The 20,455-nt window shown below is 34.8% G+C and overlaps 3 protein-coding genes across 4 annotated transcripts; 2 read left to right on the top strand and 1 right to left on the bottom strand.

The window, feature by feature from the left end:
- The first annotated feature begins 2,521 nt into the window (after positions 1–2,521).
- Positions 2,522–3,800, top strand: LOC132046128 (uncharacterized). The gene is made up of 2 exons (XM_059436676.1): positions 2,522–2,623; positions 3,131–3,800. Exons 1-2 carry the CDS (start codon positions 2,563–2,565, stop codon positions 3,718–3,720), a joined length of 651 nt encoding a protein of 216 aa, XP_059292659.1. The 5' UTR covers positions 2,522–2,562; the 3' UTR covers positions 3,721–3,800.
- Positions 3,801–8,407: 4,607 nt separating this feature from the next.
- Positions 8,408–9,457, bottom strand: LOC132046129 (uncharacterized). Of its 2 annotated transcripts, XM_059436677.1 has the most exons (4): positions 9,405–9,457; positions 9,214–9,306; positions 8,723–9,089; positions 8,408–8,633 (listed from the first exon to the last, which is right to left on the bottom strand). In XM_059436677.1, the coding sequence occupies exons 1-4, from the start codon at positions 9,454–9,456 to the stop codon at positions 8,450–8,452; spliced, it is 696 nt and encodes a 231-aa protein (XP_059292660.1). In that variant the 5' UTR covers position 9,457; the 3' UTR covers positions 8,408–8,449. The 2 variants fall into 2 exon arrangements, with proteins under 2 accessions (XP_059292660.1, XP_059292661.1); XM_059436678.1 differs by lacking the exon at positions 9,214–9,306.
- A 1,767-nt stretch (positions 9,458–11,224) lies between these two features.
- Positions 11,225–20,232, top strand: LOC132046126 (regulator of G-protein signaling 1). The gene is made up of 11 exons (XM_059436674.1): positions 11,225–11,446; positions 13,300–13,420; positions 13,736–13,799; positions 13,917–14,001; positions 14,568–14,641; positions 15,157–15,348; positions 18,246–18,334; positions 18,429–18,667; positions 18,943–19,067; positions 19,268–19,389; positions 19,539–20,232. Exons 1-11 carry the CDS (start codon positions 11,370–11,372, stop codon positions 19,746–19,748), a joined length of 1,398 nt encoding a protein of 465 aa, XP_059292657.1. The 5' UTR covers positions 11,225–11,369; the 3' UTR covers positions 19,749–20,232.
- Positions 20,233–20,455: the final 223 nt, after the last annotated feature.

The raw sequence follows: 20,455 nt of genomic DNA, 5'->3' as shown, positions 1-20,455 counted from the left end.
AAGGGGTAAGGTAATTTTACAAAGAGCGTACTGTTATAATTTTTTTTTTTCTTCAAACTATTACACGAGGGGTAGGGAAATGGGGGAGATTACAATGTAGGGATTCGAACCCTCACCAACAAGGTGAAAGTTTAGGTAGCCAACAAACTAAGCTACTAGATTCCTACAAAATTAAAGACCGATTATCTTCGCCTTGATCTTGTTATAAGTTGTTTGTTGCTATTATAGGTAAAATGTTATTATATAGAAGTAAAATATAATATAAAAAATCGATTCCAAAAAAACTTGACCGGTATGTAGAGGTGGTGTTATATGTGAATGTTGTTATAGAGAGGTTTGACTGTACACAACTTTATTTGAAATGCCAAGAATGTCCACCAGTCAACTCCCGCGAGCTTAATTCCCATCGACATATAATAAATTTAAATTATATACTAGCAGTGCATAATTTTTATGTCATTGGTGATAATTAAATTAGATATATTGATCAATAGAATTATTTTTATTTTACGTGTTATTATGTCGTACTTGTTGTAAAAAAGACTACATGTTATTATAGGTCAATTAATTTGATAATGTAAACTTAAACTTCGTATAGAGCCTGTTTGGATTGACTTATAAGTTAGTCAAATCAGCTTATAAGCCATATTTTCATTTATTTGAGTATTTAGTAAAATAAAAAACAACTTAAATTAAGTTAAAAAGTGCTTAAAATAAGCCAAAATTTAGAAATTGCTTAACCCCAACATTTTTTTTTCTTAAAAATAATTTGGTTTGACCATGCTTGACTTTACTTTCTTTGATTCCTTATATTTTTTGTTAATTTCAATACTGCCCTTACTTCTAAAAATTCTTTGAGCACTTTTATCCAAACATAAATAATATACTTGGCAAGATAAAATGTTGAAACAAATGCATAACAATAGTCGTGATTTACGATTTCATTGCGTATAAAGGTCAAAGATGGTGGCTTAGGATAAATAAACAAATTCTTTAACATGCCACAGAATTCTCCTTTTATGTGCGTTTTACTTTACCATAAAATAATTGAACTCGTACTTTTCAACAGGTTGAATGGAAAAAAAAAATAAAAAATTATCGTAGTTCTCTGTGTCATCTTAACATGGTAGGAATTTACAATGTTAATTAAATCCCTTACCACAGGAACTAGGGGTGTCAAAACAATTCTAAAAATCGAATCGAATCGTACCGAATCGACTTTTTTTTTTTTTTTTAACTAAAATTGTAGATTTTGATATGAAACTATACCATACCAATAATTAGATTAGGTTTTTCATTTTATAAAAAATACCAAAATTTCCCGAATTGAATCGAATATGTGTGTGTGTTAAATTTAAATAGTAAGTATTAAAAAGTTTGTCTTGGACGTGGGTACTTTGGCCTTGGGTAAATTTTGTTAAAAGGGAGTACATACTAAATCTAAAACCTATTACTGCTTATATAACAACTCGAGTACTCAACATTATCTGTTTGGGATCGAAATAGTAGAGCATCATGAAAAAGCTTATAACTGCGAACCTCAACGACGATAAATCAAACGATAAAGAAATTTATAAAAAAAGACCTTATTATATGATATGAGTTTGGTCAATTGACACACACATAATAATACTAATGTAAAAAAAATATTCTAATATTTATTGAGAGAATAAATCTCTCCTTAAACAAAACTCTCTAAAAGGCTACATTGTGGATACCTTTCTATGTTTATAGTTGTGGAATGATATCTTCAATTTATAGATGTCCAAAACTTTTCCCCTAAGATAAGGAATAACCAAATATGGAAGAGAATTATATTTTTCTTTCAGAAAAGTAAAAGCAATTATGGTAATACTTTGACTTTCCTCCGAGAGAAAAGTAAAACTCAAATATGGTAAGAAAATCAGGGCAAAAACCCTAATAAATCTCTCCTTTTTGGCTTGATTTTCATACAGGATTTGATTCCCCTTCTTCACATGAAAGTGAGCTATAGTAATGACAATTTACTATGAGCCCGTTTGGATGGGCTTATGGTACATTGAAAATACATATATATACATCTTTAGAGTAAATATTTACAAAACGCGATGACAGTTTTCAGTTTACAAGATATAACAGTAGAATACTTACAAACCTATACAAAACCCAATTAGACGGCCAAAACCCATGGAATCACGCAAATACCGTTGGTTCCTACTCTTCCCATAATATTTCCCTGCGATTTTTCTCCCCCAATTTCGCTCAATGTTTTCGCCCTATCTCTTCAGTTTTCATTGAGGATTCGAATGTGGTTGAAGAAACAATTGCAACGTTGATAAACAATCAATTCCTCAATCAAAAACCATTGAAGTATCAGAAGCAATACATATTCGAGTTCCAAAAAAAAAAAAAAAAGGAGCAGTATTTTCCTTTTTTTGTTGTTGATATTTTGTGGAAGAATACAATCGATTTAATAGAAGGCGATTGATGCATCAATTACCTAAACAAATTATCAATTATACGCGATTGAAATTTCGAAGTCATAATCAAAATCATACGGATCAAAGCTTTATTAGTGTAACAATGGCGGATAGCACAATGCAGTCAATAATGATACAACACAGTGGAAGATGGGACGCATCAGGTGAATATATTTGAACTCCAAATACTTTAATTGTTTTGAAGTCAATTAAAAGCATGTAATCTCGTGCATGAAAGAATTTGTATGAAAAGTTGTATGAACTTCATATAATAAGTAGATTCTGTAGTGTGGAATTGATTTTGTTCTGGAAAAATTTGTCTATTGGAGTATGTATGAATTTTGGTTGACAGTTGTATGAACTTCATATAATAGGTAGATTCTGTAGTGTGGAACTGATTTTGTTCAGGAAAAATTTGTCTATTGGAGTATGTATGGATTTTGGTTGAAAGTTGTATGAACTCCGTATACTAGGTAGATTCTGTATGTGGAACTGATTTTGTTCAGGAAAAAATTGTCTATTGGAGTATGTACGGATTTTGGTTGAAAGTTGTATGAACTCTGTATACTAGGTAGAGTCTGTAGTGTGGAACTAATTTGGTTCAGACAAATTTTGTCTATTTTAGTATGTATGAATTTTGGTTTAAAGTATAGCTCAACTTCGTGTAACAGGTCGATATGTAGAATTCAAAATTGAAGGAATCCAGTACGATTCAAATTCGAACTATAATGGATTGATTTCTACAATTGCTGCTCAACTGGGGATAGATACCACAGTCCAAACCATGATGATTAAATACATTGCTAGTGACCGATGCCCACCAATGATCATACACAACGACATGGGTGTTTGGGTATATTTAGATCAAAAAAAAGAGTACAAAGATTTCTTCAGTAGGTTTCCTTTATGTATCACATTGGAGGATAGTGAAATGGAGGGAATTGAATTCCATCATGATGGTGAAAGCAGTTCCAGTTCAATAAATAGGGGTCGAGAGATTCAATCTTCATACATGGGAAATATTATTGAACAGATTGATATGGCTTCAAGTGAACATGTTGAGTTGTTGGATAGTTGTGAAACTGAAATAATAAGCGACCCTCGACATGAATTTGTTGCGGAAAAACAGATTTACAAGGATAAAGAAACACTCAATGCAGTTATGAGGCAATATGCCTTTATGAAGCAGTTTCAATTTCGGGTGAAAAGGTCTGGTACAAAAAGGTACGAACAAATATTATTGTTTATTGTAGATAAATAAAAAATGTATGAAGCATGTATGTATGTAAATCACATATAGAATATAGGTGGGTGTATGTATAAAAATTATGATGTATGTATAAAAAGGTATATTTTCAATGTTTCTGATGTGTACTTCTTCATCAATAGCTATCATCTCGTATGCCCCGGTGACAATTGTTCATGGTGTTTAAAGGCCTCAAGTCTAAATGAGTCAAGGCTTTTCAAGATTAGGAATTTCTGTGATGTGCACACATGCTTGTTAAAGGATAGAATTTATGAACAACGTCAAGCAACTTCCAATGTCGTCAGCATTATTATAATGGATAAGTATGAAGATCCAAAAACAATATACACACCCAAGGATATATCTAGGGACATGAGGAAACAACATGGTGTAACATTGACCTACATGCAAGCTTATAGAGCGAAGCAAAAGGCAATGATTATGTTGCGAGGGGATCCGACCGACTCGTACAGTAAACTTCCAGCCTACTTATACATTTTACAGAAGACATATCCGGGATCGGTTGTAAGATTGGAAAAAACAGAGGAAGACCGTTTCTTGTATACCTTTGTAGCACTGGAAGCTTGTATTAGAGGATGGGAGTATTGCAGACCTATAGTGGTGGTTGACGGAACCCATCTTAAATCAACTTACAAGGGGACTATGCTAATTGCTTGTACATTGGATCCGGAGGTTTGTTTTTTATCTTCTTTTTTTTTTTTTTTAAAAAAAAAAAAAAAAGTTTATAACTGATTGTATTATTTGTGTATGGAAACAGGTAGTATATTGCCGCTTGTATATGGTATAGTTGATTCCGAAAATGATTCATCTTGGACATGGTTCTTTGAGCAGTTCAGGGATGCTTTTGGTGAGAGGGAGAACATGTGCTTTGTGTCGGACGAGGCATGAAAGTATATGGAATGCGAGTGCGGCAGTGGTACAGGGCAATCGGGTCGCCTGCCCGTATTTGGCATTTGTGGAACAATTTAATTAAGCAATGCCACGAAACAAAGAGCGGATGAGGAAATTATACTATGCAATGGCTAAGGCATACACCCTCCAAGAGTTTAATGAATGCATGGGAAGGGTGACCAAAATAGATAGGAAGCTGAGGAGATACTTGTTTGAGATTGGTTATCATAAATGGACACGGATACATGCAACAGTAAAAAGAACATGGACACAGACTTCAAACATAGCTGAATCTATAAACAATGCTACAGTGAATGCTAGGGAATTGCCGGTGGCAAAATTATTGGATTTCATGAGGGAATTGGTTGAAAGATGGAATGCGACGCACAATGAAGAAGCAAAGAATACATTCACAGATCTTACTAAAAAGTATCAAGAAATTATCAACAAGAATGGGGTATTATCACACCGTATGACCGTAAGATAATCCTTCGTTAACTTGTATCCTTCTTTTTTTACTTTGTCATATGTATGAAAACTCTATAATATGGTATATATGTTGTATGTTTAGTGTATAATTTACGAATTACTTGTACAAATGTAATTTTGATTGCGATACGAGCTTCCACCGAATTTCTACATACGTGATTGATGGTGTTAAGAGGTTCACGAATGTGTCTTCGAGCTAGGACGTGTACTTGTGGAAGATTTCAATTGAGATACCTTGTGGGCATGCTATGGTCTGCTATAGTGTATAGGCACCAACATGGAGCGGAATATACCTCTGCTACTACAGCAATAAGAATTTCCTCGATACATATGCAATACCAGTTGTGCCTCTTCCATGTGAAAGTACATGGGATATACCGAGGCATGTAAAAGAAGAGATTGTGTTGCCACCAGATGGTAAAAGACCACCAGGAAGGCCAGCTACCAAACGAATGAAACCATTCCACGAGGGGAAATTTAAGAAATCAACAGTGACATGCAGCAGATGTGGTACAGAAGGCCACAATAAGAAGACTTGTAGCAATATTCCAAAGGGAAATTAAATAGTCGACAATGTTATGGCGGTGATATTTTTTTAATGACGATATAAACTCTTTTTTTTTTTAGTAAGAGTAGAAACCAATTTTAATAATAATAATGTTGAAAAGTTGATATGAATTTGGTTATCAACATTACGTGTTTGGTTTGGTTGGCTATAATAAAATCTTATAGTTTGAAATATGTATGATATGAATAATGTATAAACATTACGTGCCCTTTGGTCTTTAAATTTTGCCCCTATAATAAAATCTTTAAAATTTGCCCTTGTCAAAACCCAGGTTTGGTTCGAACCCCGCGCATGAAAAAAAAAAAATCGAAGTTTAAATTTCCATTCCACGACTTTTCCTAAGGAATTACCAAATTATATATATTTTTTTTAACTAAAAGTATCAAACTTTTATTAATAACCAAAAGATAACTAAAAGTGTGTCTTAAAAATTTAAAAATAACTAAAAGTATGCCCCCTCCGGCATAAACTTGTTAAACATGTCCAAAAGTTATGCCATGAAGGCCTTGAAGAAATATATATATATATTTTTTTAACTATTTCAAGGGAAACTTTTAGTAATGCCTTAGCTAAAAGTGTGTCCCATAAATACATAACTAAAAGTATGCCCCATAAGGCGTAAGTTTTCCTTAAGGTTGATAACAAAAGTTTTTTTATAAGGCAAAATTTACTGCGGCAAACTTTTTTTTTTTTTTTCAAAGTTATTAAGCCAGTATGTCCCATGCCAACTAAGGCATAAGTATACAATTTTAATAAATGTAATGTTGAAAATTTAACTCGATATGAATTTTTTTTTTAAATTTTGATCGCGTGGGTTCGAACCCGGAACCTATGGGTTTTAGCCGAAGGGCAAAATTTAAAGATTTCAAATATGAGGGGCAAAATTTAAAGACCACCCCAAAAGTTGGTATTTAAAGCACGTGCAAAATAAAATTTCAAATATGAGGGCAATTTAAAGAATTGCCCGTATGAATAATGTATTGTGTAAATATGTCGAGCTCACATTACATTATTTTCAATTTGGCATTTCTTACAATGCGTTAACCTGAAGCAAGAGCAGCTACACGATTCAAAACGCCTCTCAAACCAAATTGTATGAAAGACGTATCAAATATGATTAATAAACTCAAAGATTCATAGCAAGATGAGTTACAATATTTGCATAACAAAACAGGCAAAAACTTAAGATAGATCCCAACAAAATGTATCATAACCACTCAAAGATTCATAGCAAGATGAGTTACAATATTTGCATAACAAAACAAGCAAAAACTTAAGATAGATCCCGACAAAATGTATCATACCCAGTCACCAACAAACTATGTTTTTACATCAAACACTACAAACTAGTAACTCTAAAAACTAATTTTTCACTTTTCGTTTAGGTCTCGGTAATTTTTCCCACTGGGGGACAGGTTCCTTGCGAATTCTTGGCCCACCTAATTTACCGGTAACCAATCCAGTGGCTTCACACTCACTAATAGCTCCAGCATCCTGCTTTTGCCTTGCATAATCCCACAGTAGGGCACCATACCTACTACGGTGAAGATGATGATCGAACTCGTCCTTTGGGATTTCCAAGATGCCTTGGCTGATATATTCAGCAAATGCACATACATAGACTCCACAATCACTGAAAAGAAAATGATGATGGAATGTATGAGAAAAGAATTTTTTATGTATGAAAACTATCAACGATGTTAAAAATTGCAAAAGACCATATTTCATAGAATAAATATACGTACTTTGATTCCGGATCTTGTTCGGCAAATTCTCCACGAAGACATAATCCAAAGGATCGAAACACCCTTCTCAATCAATTATTCTATGTTATTCTTCCGCCTACATCATCCCTTTTGCCATAAAATCCAAGATCGTTAAAGAAGAGTGGTATCATTTTTGCCAGTTTTTGAACAATTTCTCTAACCGCACGAGTGTGCGCTGCACCTCCCGGAGTGAATCATAGACATAAAGACACACCTTTGTATAGATAAAACGACAAGACCCAATGATGTTTCTGGCCTACATTAATCGGTATGAGCACATAGTCGACTTTATCCCAAGCGATATTTGCAAGCAACTTATACCCACGGATAACTTGCGCGACATCATGTTCTGGAGTGATCAGACTAGGATCATTATGGTTATCCTTGAACTGATTGTAAATCAACTCAACCCACGACTTGAAAAAAACATCAGTCGTTACGTATCTGACTGGATTATTTGGCCCATACTTGGCCTTTTTCCTCAGGTAATACATAATCACATCAACTTGCTGAAAACATGTCAATTAAACTATGAATCAGATTTTAGGATACCACATTTCATACACATTCCATACATATGTCTGTCTACTGTCTTAGATGACATAAAAGAAAAAACCACATTCCATACATATTACATACATATTCCATACACATGTTGTCTACTGTCTTAGATGACATAAAAGTAAAAACCACATTCTATACATATTACATACATATCCCATACATATGTTTGTCTACTGTCTTAGATGACATAAAGGTAAAAACCATATTCCATACACAAGACACATAATAAGAAGAAACCAATCTTTAACAAACAGCAATCAACTATGAGACCCGAATCACATTTAAATTGTTCAACAGGTGTCAGCCCACACATAAGAGACGAACCACAATACAAAGCTCGTAGGACCAACAAAATATACACATGAATGACCTAAAGCAGAATGACACTTAAAAATCATAAATTCAGACAAAAAATCACATATTCAGACTAGTTTCAATGCATATTTCATACACTGTGGAAGTCAAAAATCATAGTCAGACAATTTATAGGTTCAAGACAACGTACCGAGTCTTGCCAACACTTTCCAGTAGTCAGTATAGTGTGGAACCACTCCATTTTGTCGACTGTATCAACTCCCATATTAAAAGCATTCACAATCTTATTGGCCTTTTTAGAGAACACTGATTCCCTGCAAAATAACAGATGTTTTAAAATTGTAGAATAACATGTGTTAAATAAATAATTCTCTACAAAATAGCTGATGTGTTCAATACAGACCTCCCATGTCTTGTAGACATTTTCGATTTCACCCAATCCTTAAATTCGGTGATCAGATCATTGTCAACATCAAAGCCAATGCAATTTGTGAATGGGTGTTTAATGTGAAAGTATGTAGGAGAATTGATTGTGCTGCTGCCGCCTGAACTAAAATCAATGTATGGTGATTTACCATACGGTCCAGGATTTCTATTTCTTGCTTGTTGTTCAGGTGTAACGATGTCACCACCTTTGGTTTCAATCGCTACTATTTGAGACTCGGTAAATGGAGGCATTTCAAAATCATCAAGGGTAGGGATCTTAGTGGCAGAATTGCCCAAAGCACCCAACTTATCAATGCCAGCAACCACATCATCTAGATTATGTTCTGTAAAATTTGAACATTTAAATTTCATATCAAAATCTTAACCAAATCATTTAAGATCTTATCATGTAAAATGTATATGTGTTTAATACATATAGTAAAAATGAAAACTGAGTGGTCTCATTACCTGAAATCAGAGTATCAATAGGATGACTCTTCAATTCTTCTGGGTCAACTATATATTTATCACATGCTTCACCATCTCCAACTTGCTCACCAACTTCATGTTTCACATAAGGCGTAAGTTTTCTTATTTTTCTAAATTTTGCATACATTCACATGGGTCTGAAAATGTGTAAAAAATAGAGAAAACTATACCTGGAATAGAAGCATTAATCCCATTCTTCAAAGCAGATGCATCTACTACCATGTGATTGTGAAGATAGAAACACATCAATATATATTAAAACTAACACAACAATAGATGATTGAAACTATATGATTGAAACTAACACAACAATATATGATCAAAACTAAAGGAATTGGATAATCACACACGTACATCTACAAAAAAAATTTGGAAATACAAAGTAGAAACCTAAATAAACCTTTGGCCAGACTAGATGGTGAAATGAAGATAGAAACACATCAATAAATATTGAAACTAACACAACAATAGATGATTGAAACTATATGATTGAAACTACCACAACAATATATGATCAAAACTAAAGGGTAAACCCTAGATTACCTTTACTAATGGTGAAATGGAGACACACACATTTACATCAACATTGCAAACACAGAGAGAGAGAGAGAGAGAGAGAGAGAAAATTTGTATGAGATGGTGGGTTAAGAGTAGAGAGAGAATATTGCGAGAGGAGGAAGATTGCGTTCACGGTTAGGCTAAGTGAGCGCCAAAGCCCAAAATCGTGGTGCGGTACTAAAGCCCAAAACGTGGTACGGTACTAAAGCCCAAATCCGTCATATTTCGTAAATTGTCGTTACGTTAAAGTAAATAAGGAAAAGTATCATTATATTTTGTGATAAAGAGTCTTAAGTTGGTAGTCTATGTTATTTTCCCTTTTTTATTTTACCCAAAACACTACAACAGTGCTTAAAAGCTATTTTGGCTTAAAAGAGTCTAAAATATAACCTGTTTGGCCAAGCTTCTAAAATCAGTTTATTTTGAAAAATAATTTTTTTTAAAAGTGCTTTTTTAAAAAAGCACTTTTTGTCAGAAGCAGTTCGTGTTTGACCAATTAATTTTAAAAGCACTTTTGAGCAACAATTAGTGTTTGGCCAAGCTTTAAAAAAGTGTTTCTAAGTGCATTTTTTATCAAAAGTGCTTCTGAAGAAAAACTACTTTTTTTAGCTTTCGAAAAACTGCTTATGCTGCTCTCCAAAAATACTTATTTTCTTCCAAAAGCTTGGCCAAACACCACACTTTTTTAAAATAAGCACTTTTTTTTTTTAAAAAAAATAAGTACTTTTGAAGAAAAATAAGCTTGACCAAACAAGATATAAGTCAATCCAAACAGGCTCTATATTGCCTCTAATTATTACTAAGTGGGCAATTTGCAGGATTACCCTTCGCTGGGGTGGTCTTTAATTTTTACTCCTCAAAATGGTGGTCTTTAAGTTACGCCCGCCTAGGCGGAAATTCCGCCTTTAGGCAAAATTTTCTTTGGGCGGATGCAAAATCTTCCTCGAAAGGAATGCGGTGTACGGAAATTTTGCAAAGTACGCTTGTGAAATTGCACTTTAGCGATTTTTTTTTTTTTTACCTCCGGAGTTCGAACCCACAACCTCGGGGTGTTAGGCGAGGGGTAAAAATTAAAGATTACCAATTTGAAGGGAAAAAATTAAAGACCACCCCAAATGAAGGGCAATCCGCGCAAAAAAAAGTTACTAATTCATCTAATAATTCAAATCAATCAAACATACTTCAAAGTTGTGCAACTACTAACAATTAATTAGAGTTTCCAACCTAATAATTAACAATAAGGGCAAAACAGGTATGAATGATAACTTATATCTTGATTTTTGAAATTGGACAAATAAATATAGACATATATTCTTAATATAGAGTACAAGTAAAAATGGACGGGGAGAAATATTCAGGTAACAATTTAATTGTAATTAAATCCCTTATCATAACGAGTCAATCAACACTTCAATGTCTTAAAAACTAGAATGTGTGGTTTCCAAGAATACCTTTGTTGACGAAAGTTAAAAACACAATGGTAAAAGCGTAAACACATATCGAGCTCTCTCTTTCTTCTTCTACAGACACAAATGTGCATTGCAAAGGCAACAACCAAACAATAGTGAAGAGTAAATATGGCAACTTGTGCTAGCAAAGGAGGTTGCCCAAGTGACTATGTAGCGCTTTCAATTGCCCTAGTGTCCATCATCTTGTAAGTTTTCACCAAAAATATTTTCTTTTTTCATTCAACAGCTTTAATTAGTTGTGGAAATTGTGAAGTTAAATACTTGTGGTTTGTTGTTTCCTTGATGTATCTGATTGATAGGTATATAAGTTTGGACAAATTGAAAGACACTTTTTTTCTTTCTCTTTTAACTTTGATGTTGTGAAAATTCTGTTGAATTGAAGGAAAATTGGATTTTGTTGGAATAAAAGATCAAACTAAGGAATAAGAAGCTAGGTTGCCCTCCTTTTGATAAAGGGGATGAATGAAGTGACAATTTAGAGTGTTGTGTGGTCACAACATTTATTTGTTTCTGACTAGGCTAATGAAAAGATAGTACACCATTAGAGCTTGCTTTGCTTTTATTCGGCTTGCTTTATACCTGTCTTAGTATGTCAATGGGGCGAGGCAGGGAAGTCTTAGCAGGTACTCGCAAGAAAAGGCTTAAAGTTTATGTAATGATCTAGATAGTAAAGTGGAAGAAATAGAGAACGCAGTAATTTTTTTGGGACAATTTTCAATTTATACTGAAATGAAACAAATGCGATTACAAGGAATTGAACTACTGATATGAAATGCTGGAAATGGAAAGTAGCTTAACGGAAATCCATTATCGAGCTAGAACCTCTGGAAGAAGAAAGGAGAAAGAAGATTAGGAGAGAAAGAAGGGGAAGAAGATCAAAGAAGAGGTTCGGAAAATACCGATGTGCAATCATGGTCTGCCTAGCGAGTTTGTTATGCTTTATAAGAAAACTCGTCCAGCTGGCAGCATTTGACCTCTCAAAGCTCATTAATTGAATTCTAATCGTGGCCGTTGATTTGAGTGTTAGATATTTCCCTCGCCTTCTTTCTAGCTTCGGACTCGACTGGCTGCTTTTCTTTTATGGGCATTTCTCGGGTCATGACAATTTATCAACTTAAGGTTTTTGGCTTTCGTTTTCCTGATTTGAGTCCTCTTAACGTCATCAATTCCTTTTGTTCATACATAATAGTGGATGTAATACTAGTATCTGTTTCCTAGTAGATTGAGATTTGCTCTTTCCACTTAAATGATAAATGAAATGTATAATGTGAAAATGATATTATTGAATAATGATATACCAATATTTATTTTACATAGTAAAGGATTTTGTAAGGATAACATTGTAAACAAAACTATGAGAGGAGAAAATTTAATATGGCCCAAAAGTAGAATAGATCATTATGGAACGGGGCGAGGTTAGTGTGGCTGGCGAAATCATCCTCTTTCCCTCCCCATTGACATCCCTAACATTTTTATTTTAACTTTCTCCCATTTGTAAGGATGGTGCTGCCAAAATTTTCTTGTCTTGTCTCCTTCTTTACTTTATTGTGGGGTAGCAGAGGTTCTGAGACTTTCCGAATATCCAAGGCAATAGAGACTAGGATGTAAGGGAGGGGGTGAGAAAAGGGATAGGAATCTGCTCCATCTTGTTTTTTTTTTTTTTTTTTTTAGCTGTACAAGGTAAGAGAAGAGGAGTTGGTAGATTTGGAGTGTCTTACCTGGCTTAAAGTTCATTCCTTTAATTTCCCCCCTTTATAATTTAGTGCTTTTTTGCATGTCAAGGTGTGTGATTGTGTTCTATTATTAAAACATGTGTGCGACAATAGTGAGATGCGCACTGAATGCTTGTCGCCTTGTCTTTTAACTATTCATGAAGTAAAGCCACTTAAATTTTTCTTCTGTGGAGCTTTTTATGATGAATTTTCTCAATTATTGTTTAAAGTTTCATTATTTTGTATATCCATTCAATGCTTTAGCTTTTATTTCCATTTTAAGTTACCTAAGATGTTGGCATTAACCACTTGAGTTTCCTCTGCAGACTTCTCATGAGAGCGGCATTACCTTACATGATTCACAAGATTCCTAGGCCCAAAGGCAGTAGCTTTTGGCTTGTGGCAGTTCAAGTTATTGCAAGCTTAAATCTGGTGTTGTCCATTGTGGTATCTACTTCTCATTCCCTGGTGTTATGCTTCAGCCTCTGATTACTATTCCAAAACGCTAATGGGACTATATTTTTAAATTTCCATGTTATTCATTACCGCGGGATGTAGTTAACAAGCAATGGGTTCAACCGAATCCAACAATTTTAATATGAAGCTTAGATATATATGTAAGAAATCACCAAAATCTCAAAAGATATACATTATGAATCCATAATTTAAAAATATGCAATGGGTTCAGTGATGAAACCATAAAGATTGAACCCATCAAGTTTAACCCTGGATCCGCCTTTGATATTCATGTGGTTTTTGCAGATGGCCCTCAATTTTCTAAAGTTTAGAAACAGACATTGGTGGAGGTCTTGCTATCTTTGGGCAGGTAATTTACTCTTCAAGCCATGACCGAATATGATTTGGTTTTCAAATTTCTTGTGTTTGCCTTAATCTGGTGATTACTTGATTGGTTATTCTGCAATCTAATCCTCCTTGCTTCCAGTCTGGATTGAAGGTCCACTTGGATTTGGTTTGCTGTTGAGCTGCCGTATTACACAGATATTCCAACTATATTATATATTTGTGAAGTAAGTTTGACTTCTTTAAGAACTCATTGGTTACTGTTATTCTTTGTAATTAATGAGATGATTATGTAACATTTGGCCTCATCAACTTTCAATCAAGAAACTGTTAAATGGCGCAGCCTCCTCGATCTAACCCCCTTTTCCCTGAAAGAAATAAACAAATAGAAAATACCTGTAGGTCGCCTGAGGAAAATAGAATAATGGACTATCATGAACGTAATTCCTGCTTCACAGTGATGGAAAGAGGATTACCTGCAGAAATTAATTGTTGCTCAAAAATAGTACGCCAACCCTGAGATAATGTAATATTATAACTGCCTGTTGGCAGGGCCCTGCTAAAGATATGTGGTAACTGAAATAGAAAAGAAAAAAAAAACTCATCTACTGTGTCTTTTCTGTACTTTTCTTCCTTTGCCTCCTCGTATTTCTCTTTCGTTTACTTTTTCATCTTTTGAAAAATTGAAGAAAGCATTAAAAGACTGTGTCTTAGTGCTATTATTGATGCTTGTTACGTGGAAAAACTCTTTTTCGATATTGTCTTATTTTTCTTTGTTTGTATGATGCTTCAGGAGACGTCTGCCACCAATTAGATCCTATATTTTCCTTCCGCTGATTCTCTTGCCATGGATAGCTGCTGCTACCTGTAAGAGTTTTCAAGTTGAACTTTATTAAGGAATACCCTTAAGTTTCTTTTCTTGAAATACTAATATATTTTTTAGAAGATGATGAAATCACATGGAAGTATGTCTTGTCTTTTGCCTACACTTTTGCAGTTTTACTACTTTATGCATTTTAATTTTGTGTTTTACATTTGGTTAGTCTATCTTTCAGTTGTGTCATCCCCAAACTTTGCACAAGTGTATGAACAAATATTTTGAATTTTATTAACCAGTGAGAACTTATGATTTTAGCTGATTCAAACTGATGTTGATAATCGGCATTTAAAATTGCTGGAAAATTGCATAACAGTTTTGATTTTCAACAGTTATTTGATTAGTGTTTTCTTCTCTTTACATATTTTCTCTTTGGCATGTGAATTATCCGTGTTTACTTTCATTTGCAGTAACATCCCTGCTATTGATATTATAAGCTTCATTTGCTACATTTGTTTATGTAAGAAAGCCTTTTTGATATTAATACAGAGTTTGTCTGATGTAGTAATTCATATAAGAAAGCCTCTAAATTACCGGTGCCACATGGGGACTCCGTGGATCATCCCTGTTATGGGCCTTCATGCAGTATATGTTGTAGCTTTGATTACTTTTACTTGGGCTGTGCATCATGTGGAATTCAGATTTCATGAACTCAAAGACCTTTGGAGAGGAAGTCTTGTCTCTGTAGCTTCCATTGGTTTGTTTCTATCCATTTTCTTTGTTCGGCTTCTCTCCTGCCATGCTTCTTTGTCTTCTGCATATGCTCAAGTAGGTAAATGCCATATTGAGGAATGAAATCAAAAGGACTTAGTTAGTCTTGAAAAACCACTTTCTCAATATGGTCCAAGCATCTAAAGATATTATTACACGTATTGGAAGCACACCATCATAATGCTATGTCAAATATTTGTTATTTCTGTCAAGGAAAAACCAATGCAGGAAAGTAACTAGTTTCGGTGTAATGTAAGTTATAGTGGCTGACTTTCAGATCTGATAGGTAAATTTGACAGTTATGACTGTGACACCAATATATAATGCATATCCAATTGATTACAGGTAAAATCCTATCTAAATTATTGTTATTAGTTGCAGCCTGATATACACGGTTCAGATAATCACATACCACAAAAACTTTGACTGTAGAATCTGTCTATAAATTATGAGATGTTTTATACCCCATTCAATTCAAAGGCGAGGTTAAGAACCACTTGGTTAAAACCCACCACATATGCAGATGTGAACTCAAATCAAAGTTATTGATGCAAATATCTCAGTCAAATAAATTCACATGAAGTATGTGTCACTTTGGGCTTGGTTCTGAGAAAGCAGATTATTTATTTGCTTATTAGCTGGTGCTAGACCTTGTTTCCTCCAAGAAAAAACTAATACTCCTTATACCATCACATTTAGCTTCCTGAGAATCAAAATAGTGTGATCTTTGACTAAGTTCTTTTGATATATTTTTCATCATTATAATGTGATGAAAACTACAAGTCATACATTTATTATAATTTTGAAATATCTAGATTTTAATTTTTAAAAATGAAAAATCTATATCCGATTATCAATGAAAGTTGGTCAAATTAACCATAAGCTAAACTGACAACCAAATTGGGATGGGGAACTGCGGATGTATAGAGAAATTTTTTCTTCTTTGACCTTCGGTCTTTCTCACAAACATGTACATACTCTTCGTTCTATTTGGCCAGATGCTTTTGACACACCCCAACTTCACGGGATTAGACACAGTTGAGGAAATGCTTGGTGTGAAATTGGTGACAAGTTTGGGGTCTGTGAAAGGGATTCTGTTACAAGTTTGGGGGACAAAGAATTTATTAAGCCTCTTTTCAATCACCGCAAAGAAAATCATGCTTATGATTGTGTGTCATTAGCAGGATTAACTGCTAGAAGCTCTGACATTTATGATATCATCCAGGCTGCTAAATATATGTACGCACGCCTAGCTGTAACCGTTAAGCTGGCCCAAGTGTATAACAAGTAATATAATAATTGTAAATCTGAGCACCCAAGGGTGTGGCCTAGTGGTCAATGAATTGGGTTGAGCACCATGAGATCTCAGGTTCAAATCCCAGCAAAGACAAAACACTAGGTGATTTCTTCTCATCTGTTCTATCCTTGGTGGACAGAGTTTCCTGCTACCTGTTGTTGGTGGGAGGTTGCAGGTTTCCATGGAATTAATCGAGGTGCGCGTAAGCTGGCCCAGACACCACAGTTATCAAAAAAATAAAAAAATTTAAATCTGTGTATTTGCGTACACACCGTCACAGATTATACCGTGATTATATTGCTAAATTTTGTAAAAAAATAAAAATACTAGGGTTATATTTTTGAATGAATCACTTTGGGCTGCTGTGTAGCGTAAAAATTCCTAAATTATATTCCATCTGTTCCAGTTTATGTGGCGACATATTCTTTTTAGTCTGTTCCAAATGGAATGGCAGCTTTCTAACTTTGGAAATAATTTAACTTAATCCTTTCATTACTTTTGATGAGAAGATTTTATAGCCACACAAATGTGGCATGTTTAAGACAACAAGTTTGAAAAGTTTTCCTTTTTTCTTTCTTAAACTCCGTGCCTACTCAAACTTTGCCACATAAAGTGGGATGGAGGGAATAGCAATCTTGCACTTGCTTTTTTGAACTGCAAATCTAAAATAGCGTAAAGCATCCATCACTGGGATGCTTAGATATTGCTTTCAAAATTCAGCGAATAACTTCCTAAACCTATTTTTGTGTAGTTGAAAATGCAATCATAAGAAACCTTCCACTTAGTTGCTGCAGCGTTCCCTCTTTGTTAACAGTAGTATGGAAAATGGTTTTACTACACTTGATAGAAAGACCCATAAGAAGATGCAAAGAAAGACAACGACACTCTGAATGATGTCAACTTGGCTGCAAAGGGCTATTCAGCGTTTTACCCTTATGCACGCCTGATCGTATCTAAAAAAAATTAAGGTTCGGCTTCGCACTGAACACCCAAAAGGTGCCCCAGATAGCAGTATAGCACAACTTCTGGAGCATGGATTGAAGTACTTGTATAAAGGCTGGAGATAATATGTTGCAAACTTCCTACTCTTAGAGCATGGTGCTATCTGTAGCTACTTATATCCCAGTATTACAGGGGAACAGAGATGTCCGGTTGTGTTGGTCCTCTCAGCCCTTTAACCATGTGACGGCGCACAGTTACTAAATTTCATGGGGTGAACGGACTCTGATTGGCCTCATGTATCCTCTTTCATCATGATAGATACAACCACCTGGCTCTAAGTAAGAAAGGATAAAGAACACTATTCAGATTTAACACTACATAGTTGTGGTTTTTCTTTTTAAATATATGAAGCCATATAAAGCTCTATAATATCATAATTCGCTTTTAGCTTAAATATTCATTGGTTTGTTAAAGCGTGCTTTATTCAAATACATATTTTATGGCTTTCATCTATGTCGTGTTTCCACACTTGCTATTAGTCACTTGTATTTCAAAGCATAATAGAAGTCTAAAATGATATTTTTTCTTAGACATTTCCCAAGAATTTTTTGTGCTGATACCACTTACTGTTGCTCTGTATCAAGGAATATGGGTGGCTGCTTATGTTATGAATGAGGTTCGCGAGGATATATCATGGATAGAAATTGCCTCTAGATTTTTGTTATTGGTTATGGTACAATTTCCTGATCTTGTGCTACTTTGTTGATATGTGGGTATCAGAATATATTTGTTGATTGCCTACAATTTTTCTCTTGTTATTTCAACAGACAAGTGCGCTTGTGCTGGCATTCTTCTCTTTCTCAATTTCTCAACCACTTGTCTCACTTATGAGCTTGAGGAAGAAGGATCATAAGGATTACAAGACAATGAGTCAGGCATTAGGCATACCTGATAGCGGGATTCTATTACAGAGGGAATCGACAAGCATTTTACATCCCAATGAACCATTGGATAAGCTCCTGCTGAACCGAAGGTTCCGTCAGTCCTTCATGGAATTCGCAGACAGGTTTTATTCTCTCTTCTTTTGCGAAAATATCATTATATCTTTGTGCTGTGTGCATGGATCAGCTTATCATATTGAAGAGAGACGACGGTCCTGTCTTTTCTCCTTGATTTTAACATAATTGAATGTTAAAAGAAGTAAAATGTATGCGACAGTCTTGGAAACAAATAAAAGGAAATCACAGACGAAATCAGACCATCTAATCAACCCTGTGCTGCTGAAATTGACTTCTCCACAAAGTGCTGGATGACTCTTTTCTTTTTTTACTTTTTTCACAGTTGTTTGGCTGGAGAGAGTGTGCACTTCTATGATGAAGTGCAACATTTTGACAAAATTCCTATTCAAGATTCAGTTAGGAGAATTTACATGGCACGCCACATAATAGAGAAGTATATAGCTGCAGGTAAGGTCGATTCTTATATGAAGCAAATTTTGATGGTCTTATTAATCTTCTCTTCAATGATTTTTTAAACCAAGTTTTCTTGGTAATTTGATGGATTATACACTTTGATTTTTCTACTTTATCCTCTCTCTCTGGAAATTATGCTCGTGCTTAAATTTTGATCGTTCTTTGACCTGCATTTGCTCATTAAACACCTGTAGGAGCACCAATGGAGGTGAACATTTCTCACCGAATCCGGCAAGAAATTTTGAGTACTAATGATCTCTCCCACACCGATCTCTTCAAAAATGCTTTAGGTGAATTGATGCAGCTGATGAAACTGGTTGGTCTTTTTACTTTCTAAACCATTACTTGCTTGATCACAATGGTACTTTGCATTACTTTGATTGTCCTATTTCTATCCATCCTTCCCTGTCTCTCTCATCATTTCTTGTACTCTTGTTGAATGGTTCTTCTTGTGGACATACGAAGAATTTAGCAAAGGATTACTGGTCATCAATGTACTTCATGAAGCTGAAAGAGGATATCCGCATGAGAGCAGTTGATCAGGAGCTGGAACACGTTGGTGGTTGGAATTTTTCCCCAAGATTGAGTTCTGTCCATTGTAGTGATGACCCTTTCCAGCATGAACATAGCCCCAAAAATTCTGGCTGCCATAATCATGATTCAGAAATGCGATGACAAGACATGTGAGGAGGGGTCATGGCTTTCCAACTTGATGGAGTCGCATATATTTGGCTGTGAACAGGAAGAGGAGGGAGCCTAAACAATCCTGCATATCCCAATAGATTGGGCAAAAGAAACATGATATTCATCTTCACATGATTCTCCTGTTCATAAAGAATTGGAGCCTTGAATACCGAATTTTGCTGTGCGGGGCCGTTCATGCTATTTGGACCTGAGAGTAAAGCCAAGAAGATCCTTGCATGTGAAAGCACAGGGATCTTGTTGGAAGACTGAAAGTGGGCTTCTCCAATATCAAATAGAGGAATCTATGTTGTCACTTGTGGGTGGCCAATGGCAATTTATGTTGTCTGTTAGATTCAGCAATGAATGAGGACATATACTACTGGTTATTTAGCATACTTTGTATCTAATTGGAATTTCCGATGTGTAAATTACTAGACTTGTTATATAAATCAACATGTGAAGAAATTTTGGTATCCATTGCTGTCTTAAGTTGTGAAAGTTACGGTGGTGTCCATGATGATAGCAGTAACCAGGGAAGGCTTACGGAAATGAACCAAGCAGGGGTCAAGCTACATGGTGCGAGGTAGGGTAAAAGTAATTCTTGTGTACATTTATAGAAGTTATTGAATCTCATTTACATAATAAAAGCTTCTAGCATAGCAGCAAAATTGGCTCAAAAACTGTTTTCCAAGTTCAAT

This window comes from Lycium ferocissimum, unplaced genomic scaffold (assembly GCF_029784015.1).
Source record: "Lycium ferocissimum isolate CSIRO_LF1 unplaced genomic scaffold, AGI_CSIRO_Lferr_CH_V1 ctg9538, whole genome shotgun sequence".
NCBI classification, from domain to species: Eukaryota; Viridiplantae; Streptophyta; class Magnoliopsida; order Solanales; family Solanaceae; genus Lycium; species Lycium ferocissimum.
The sequence above is the reverse complement of the archived record's forward strand: the minus strand, read 5'-3'. Positions and strand labels throughout refer to the sequence as shown.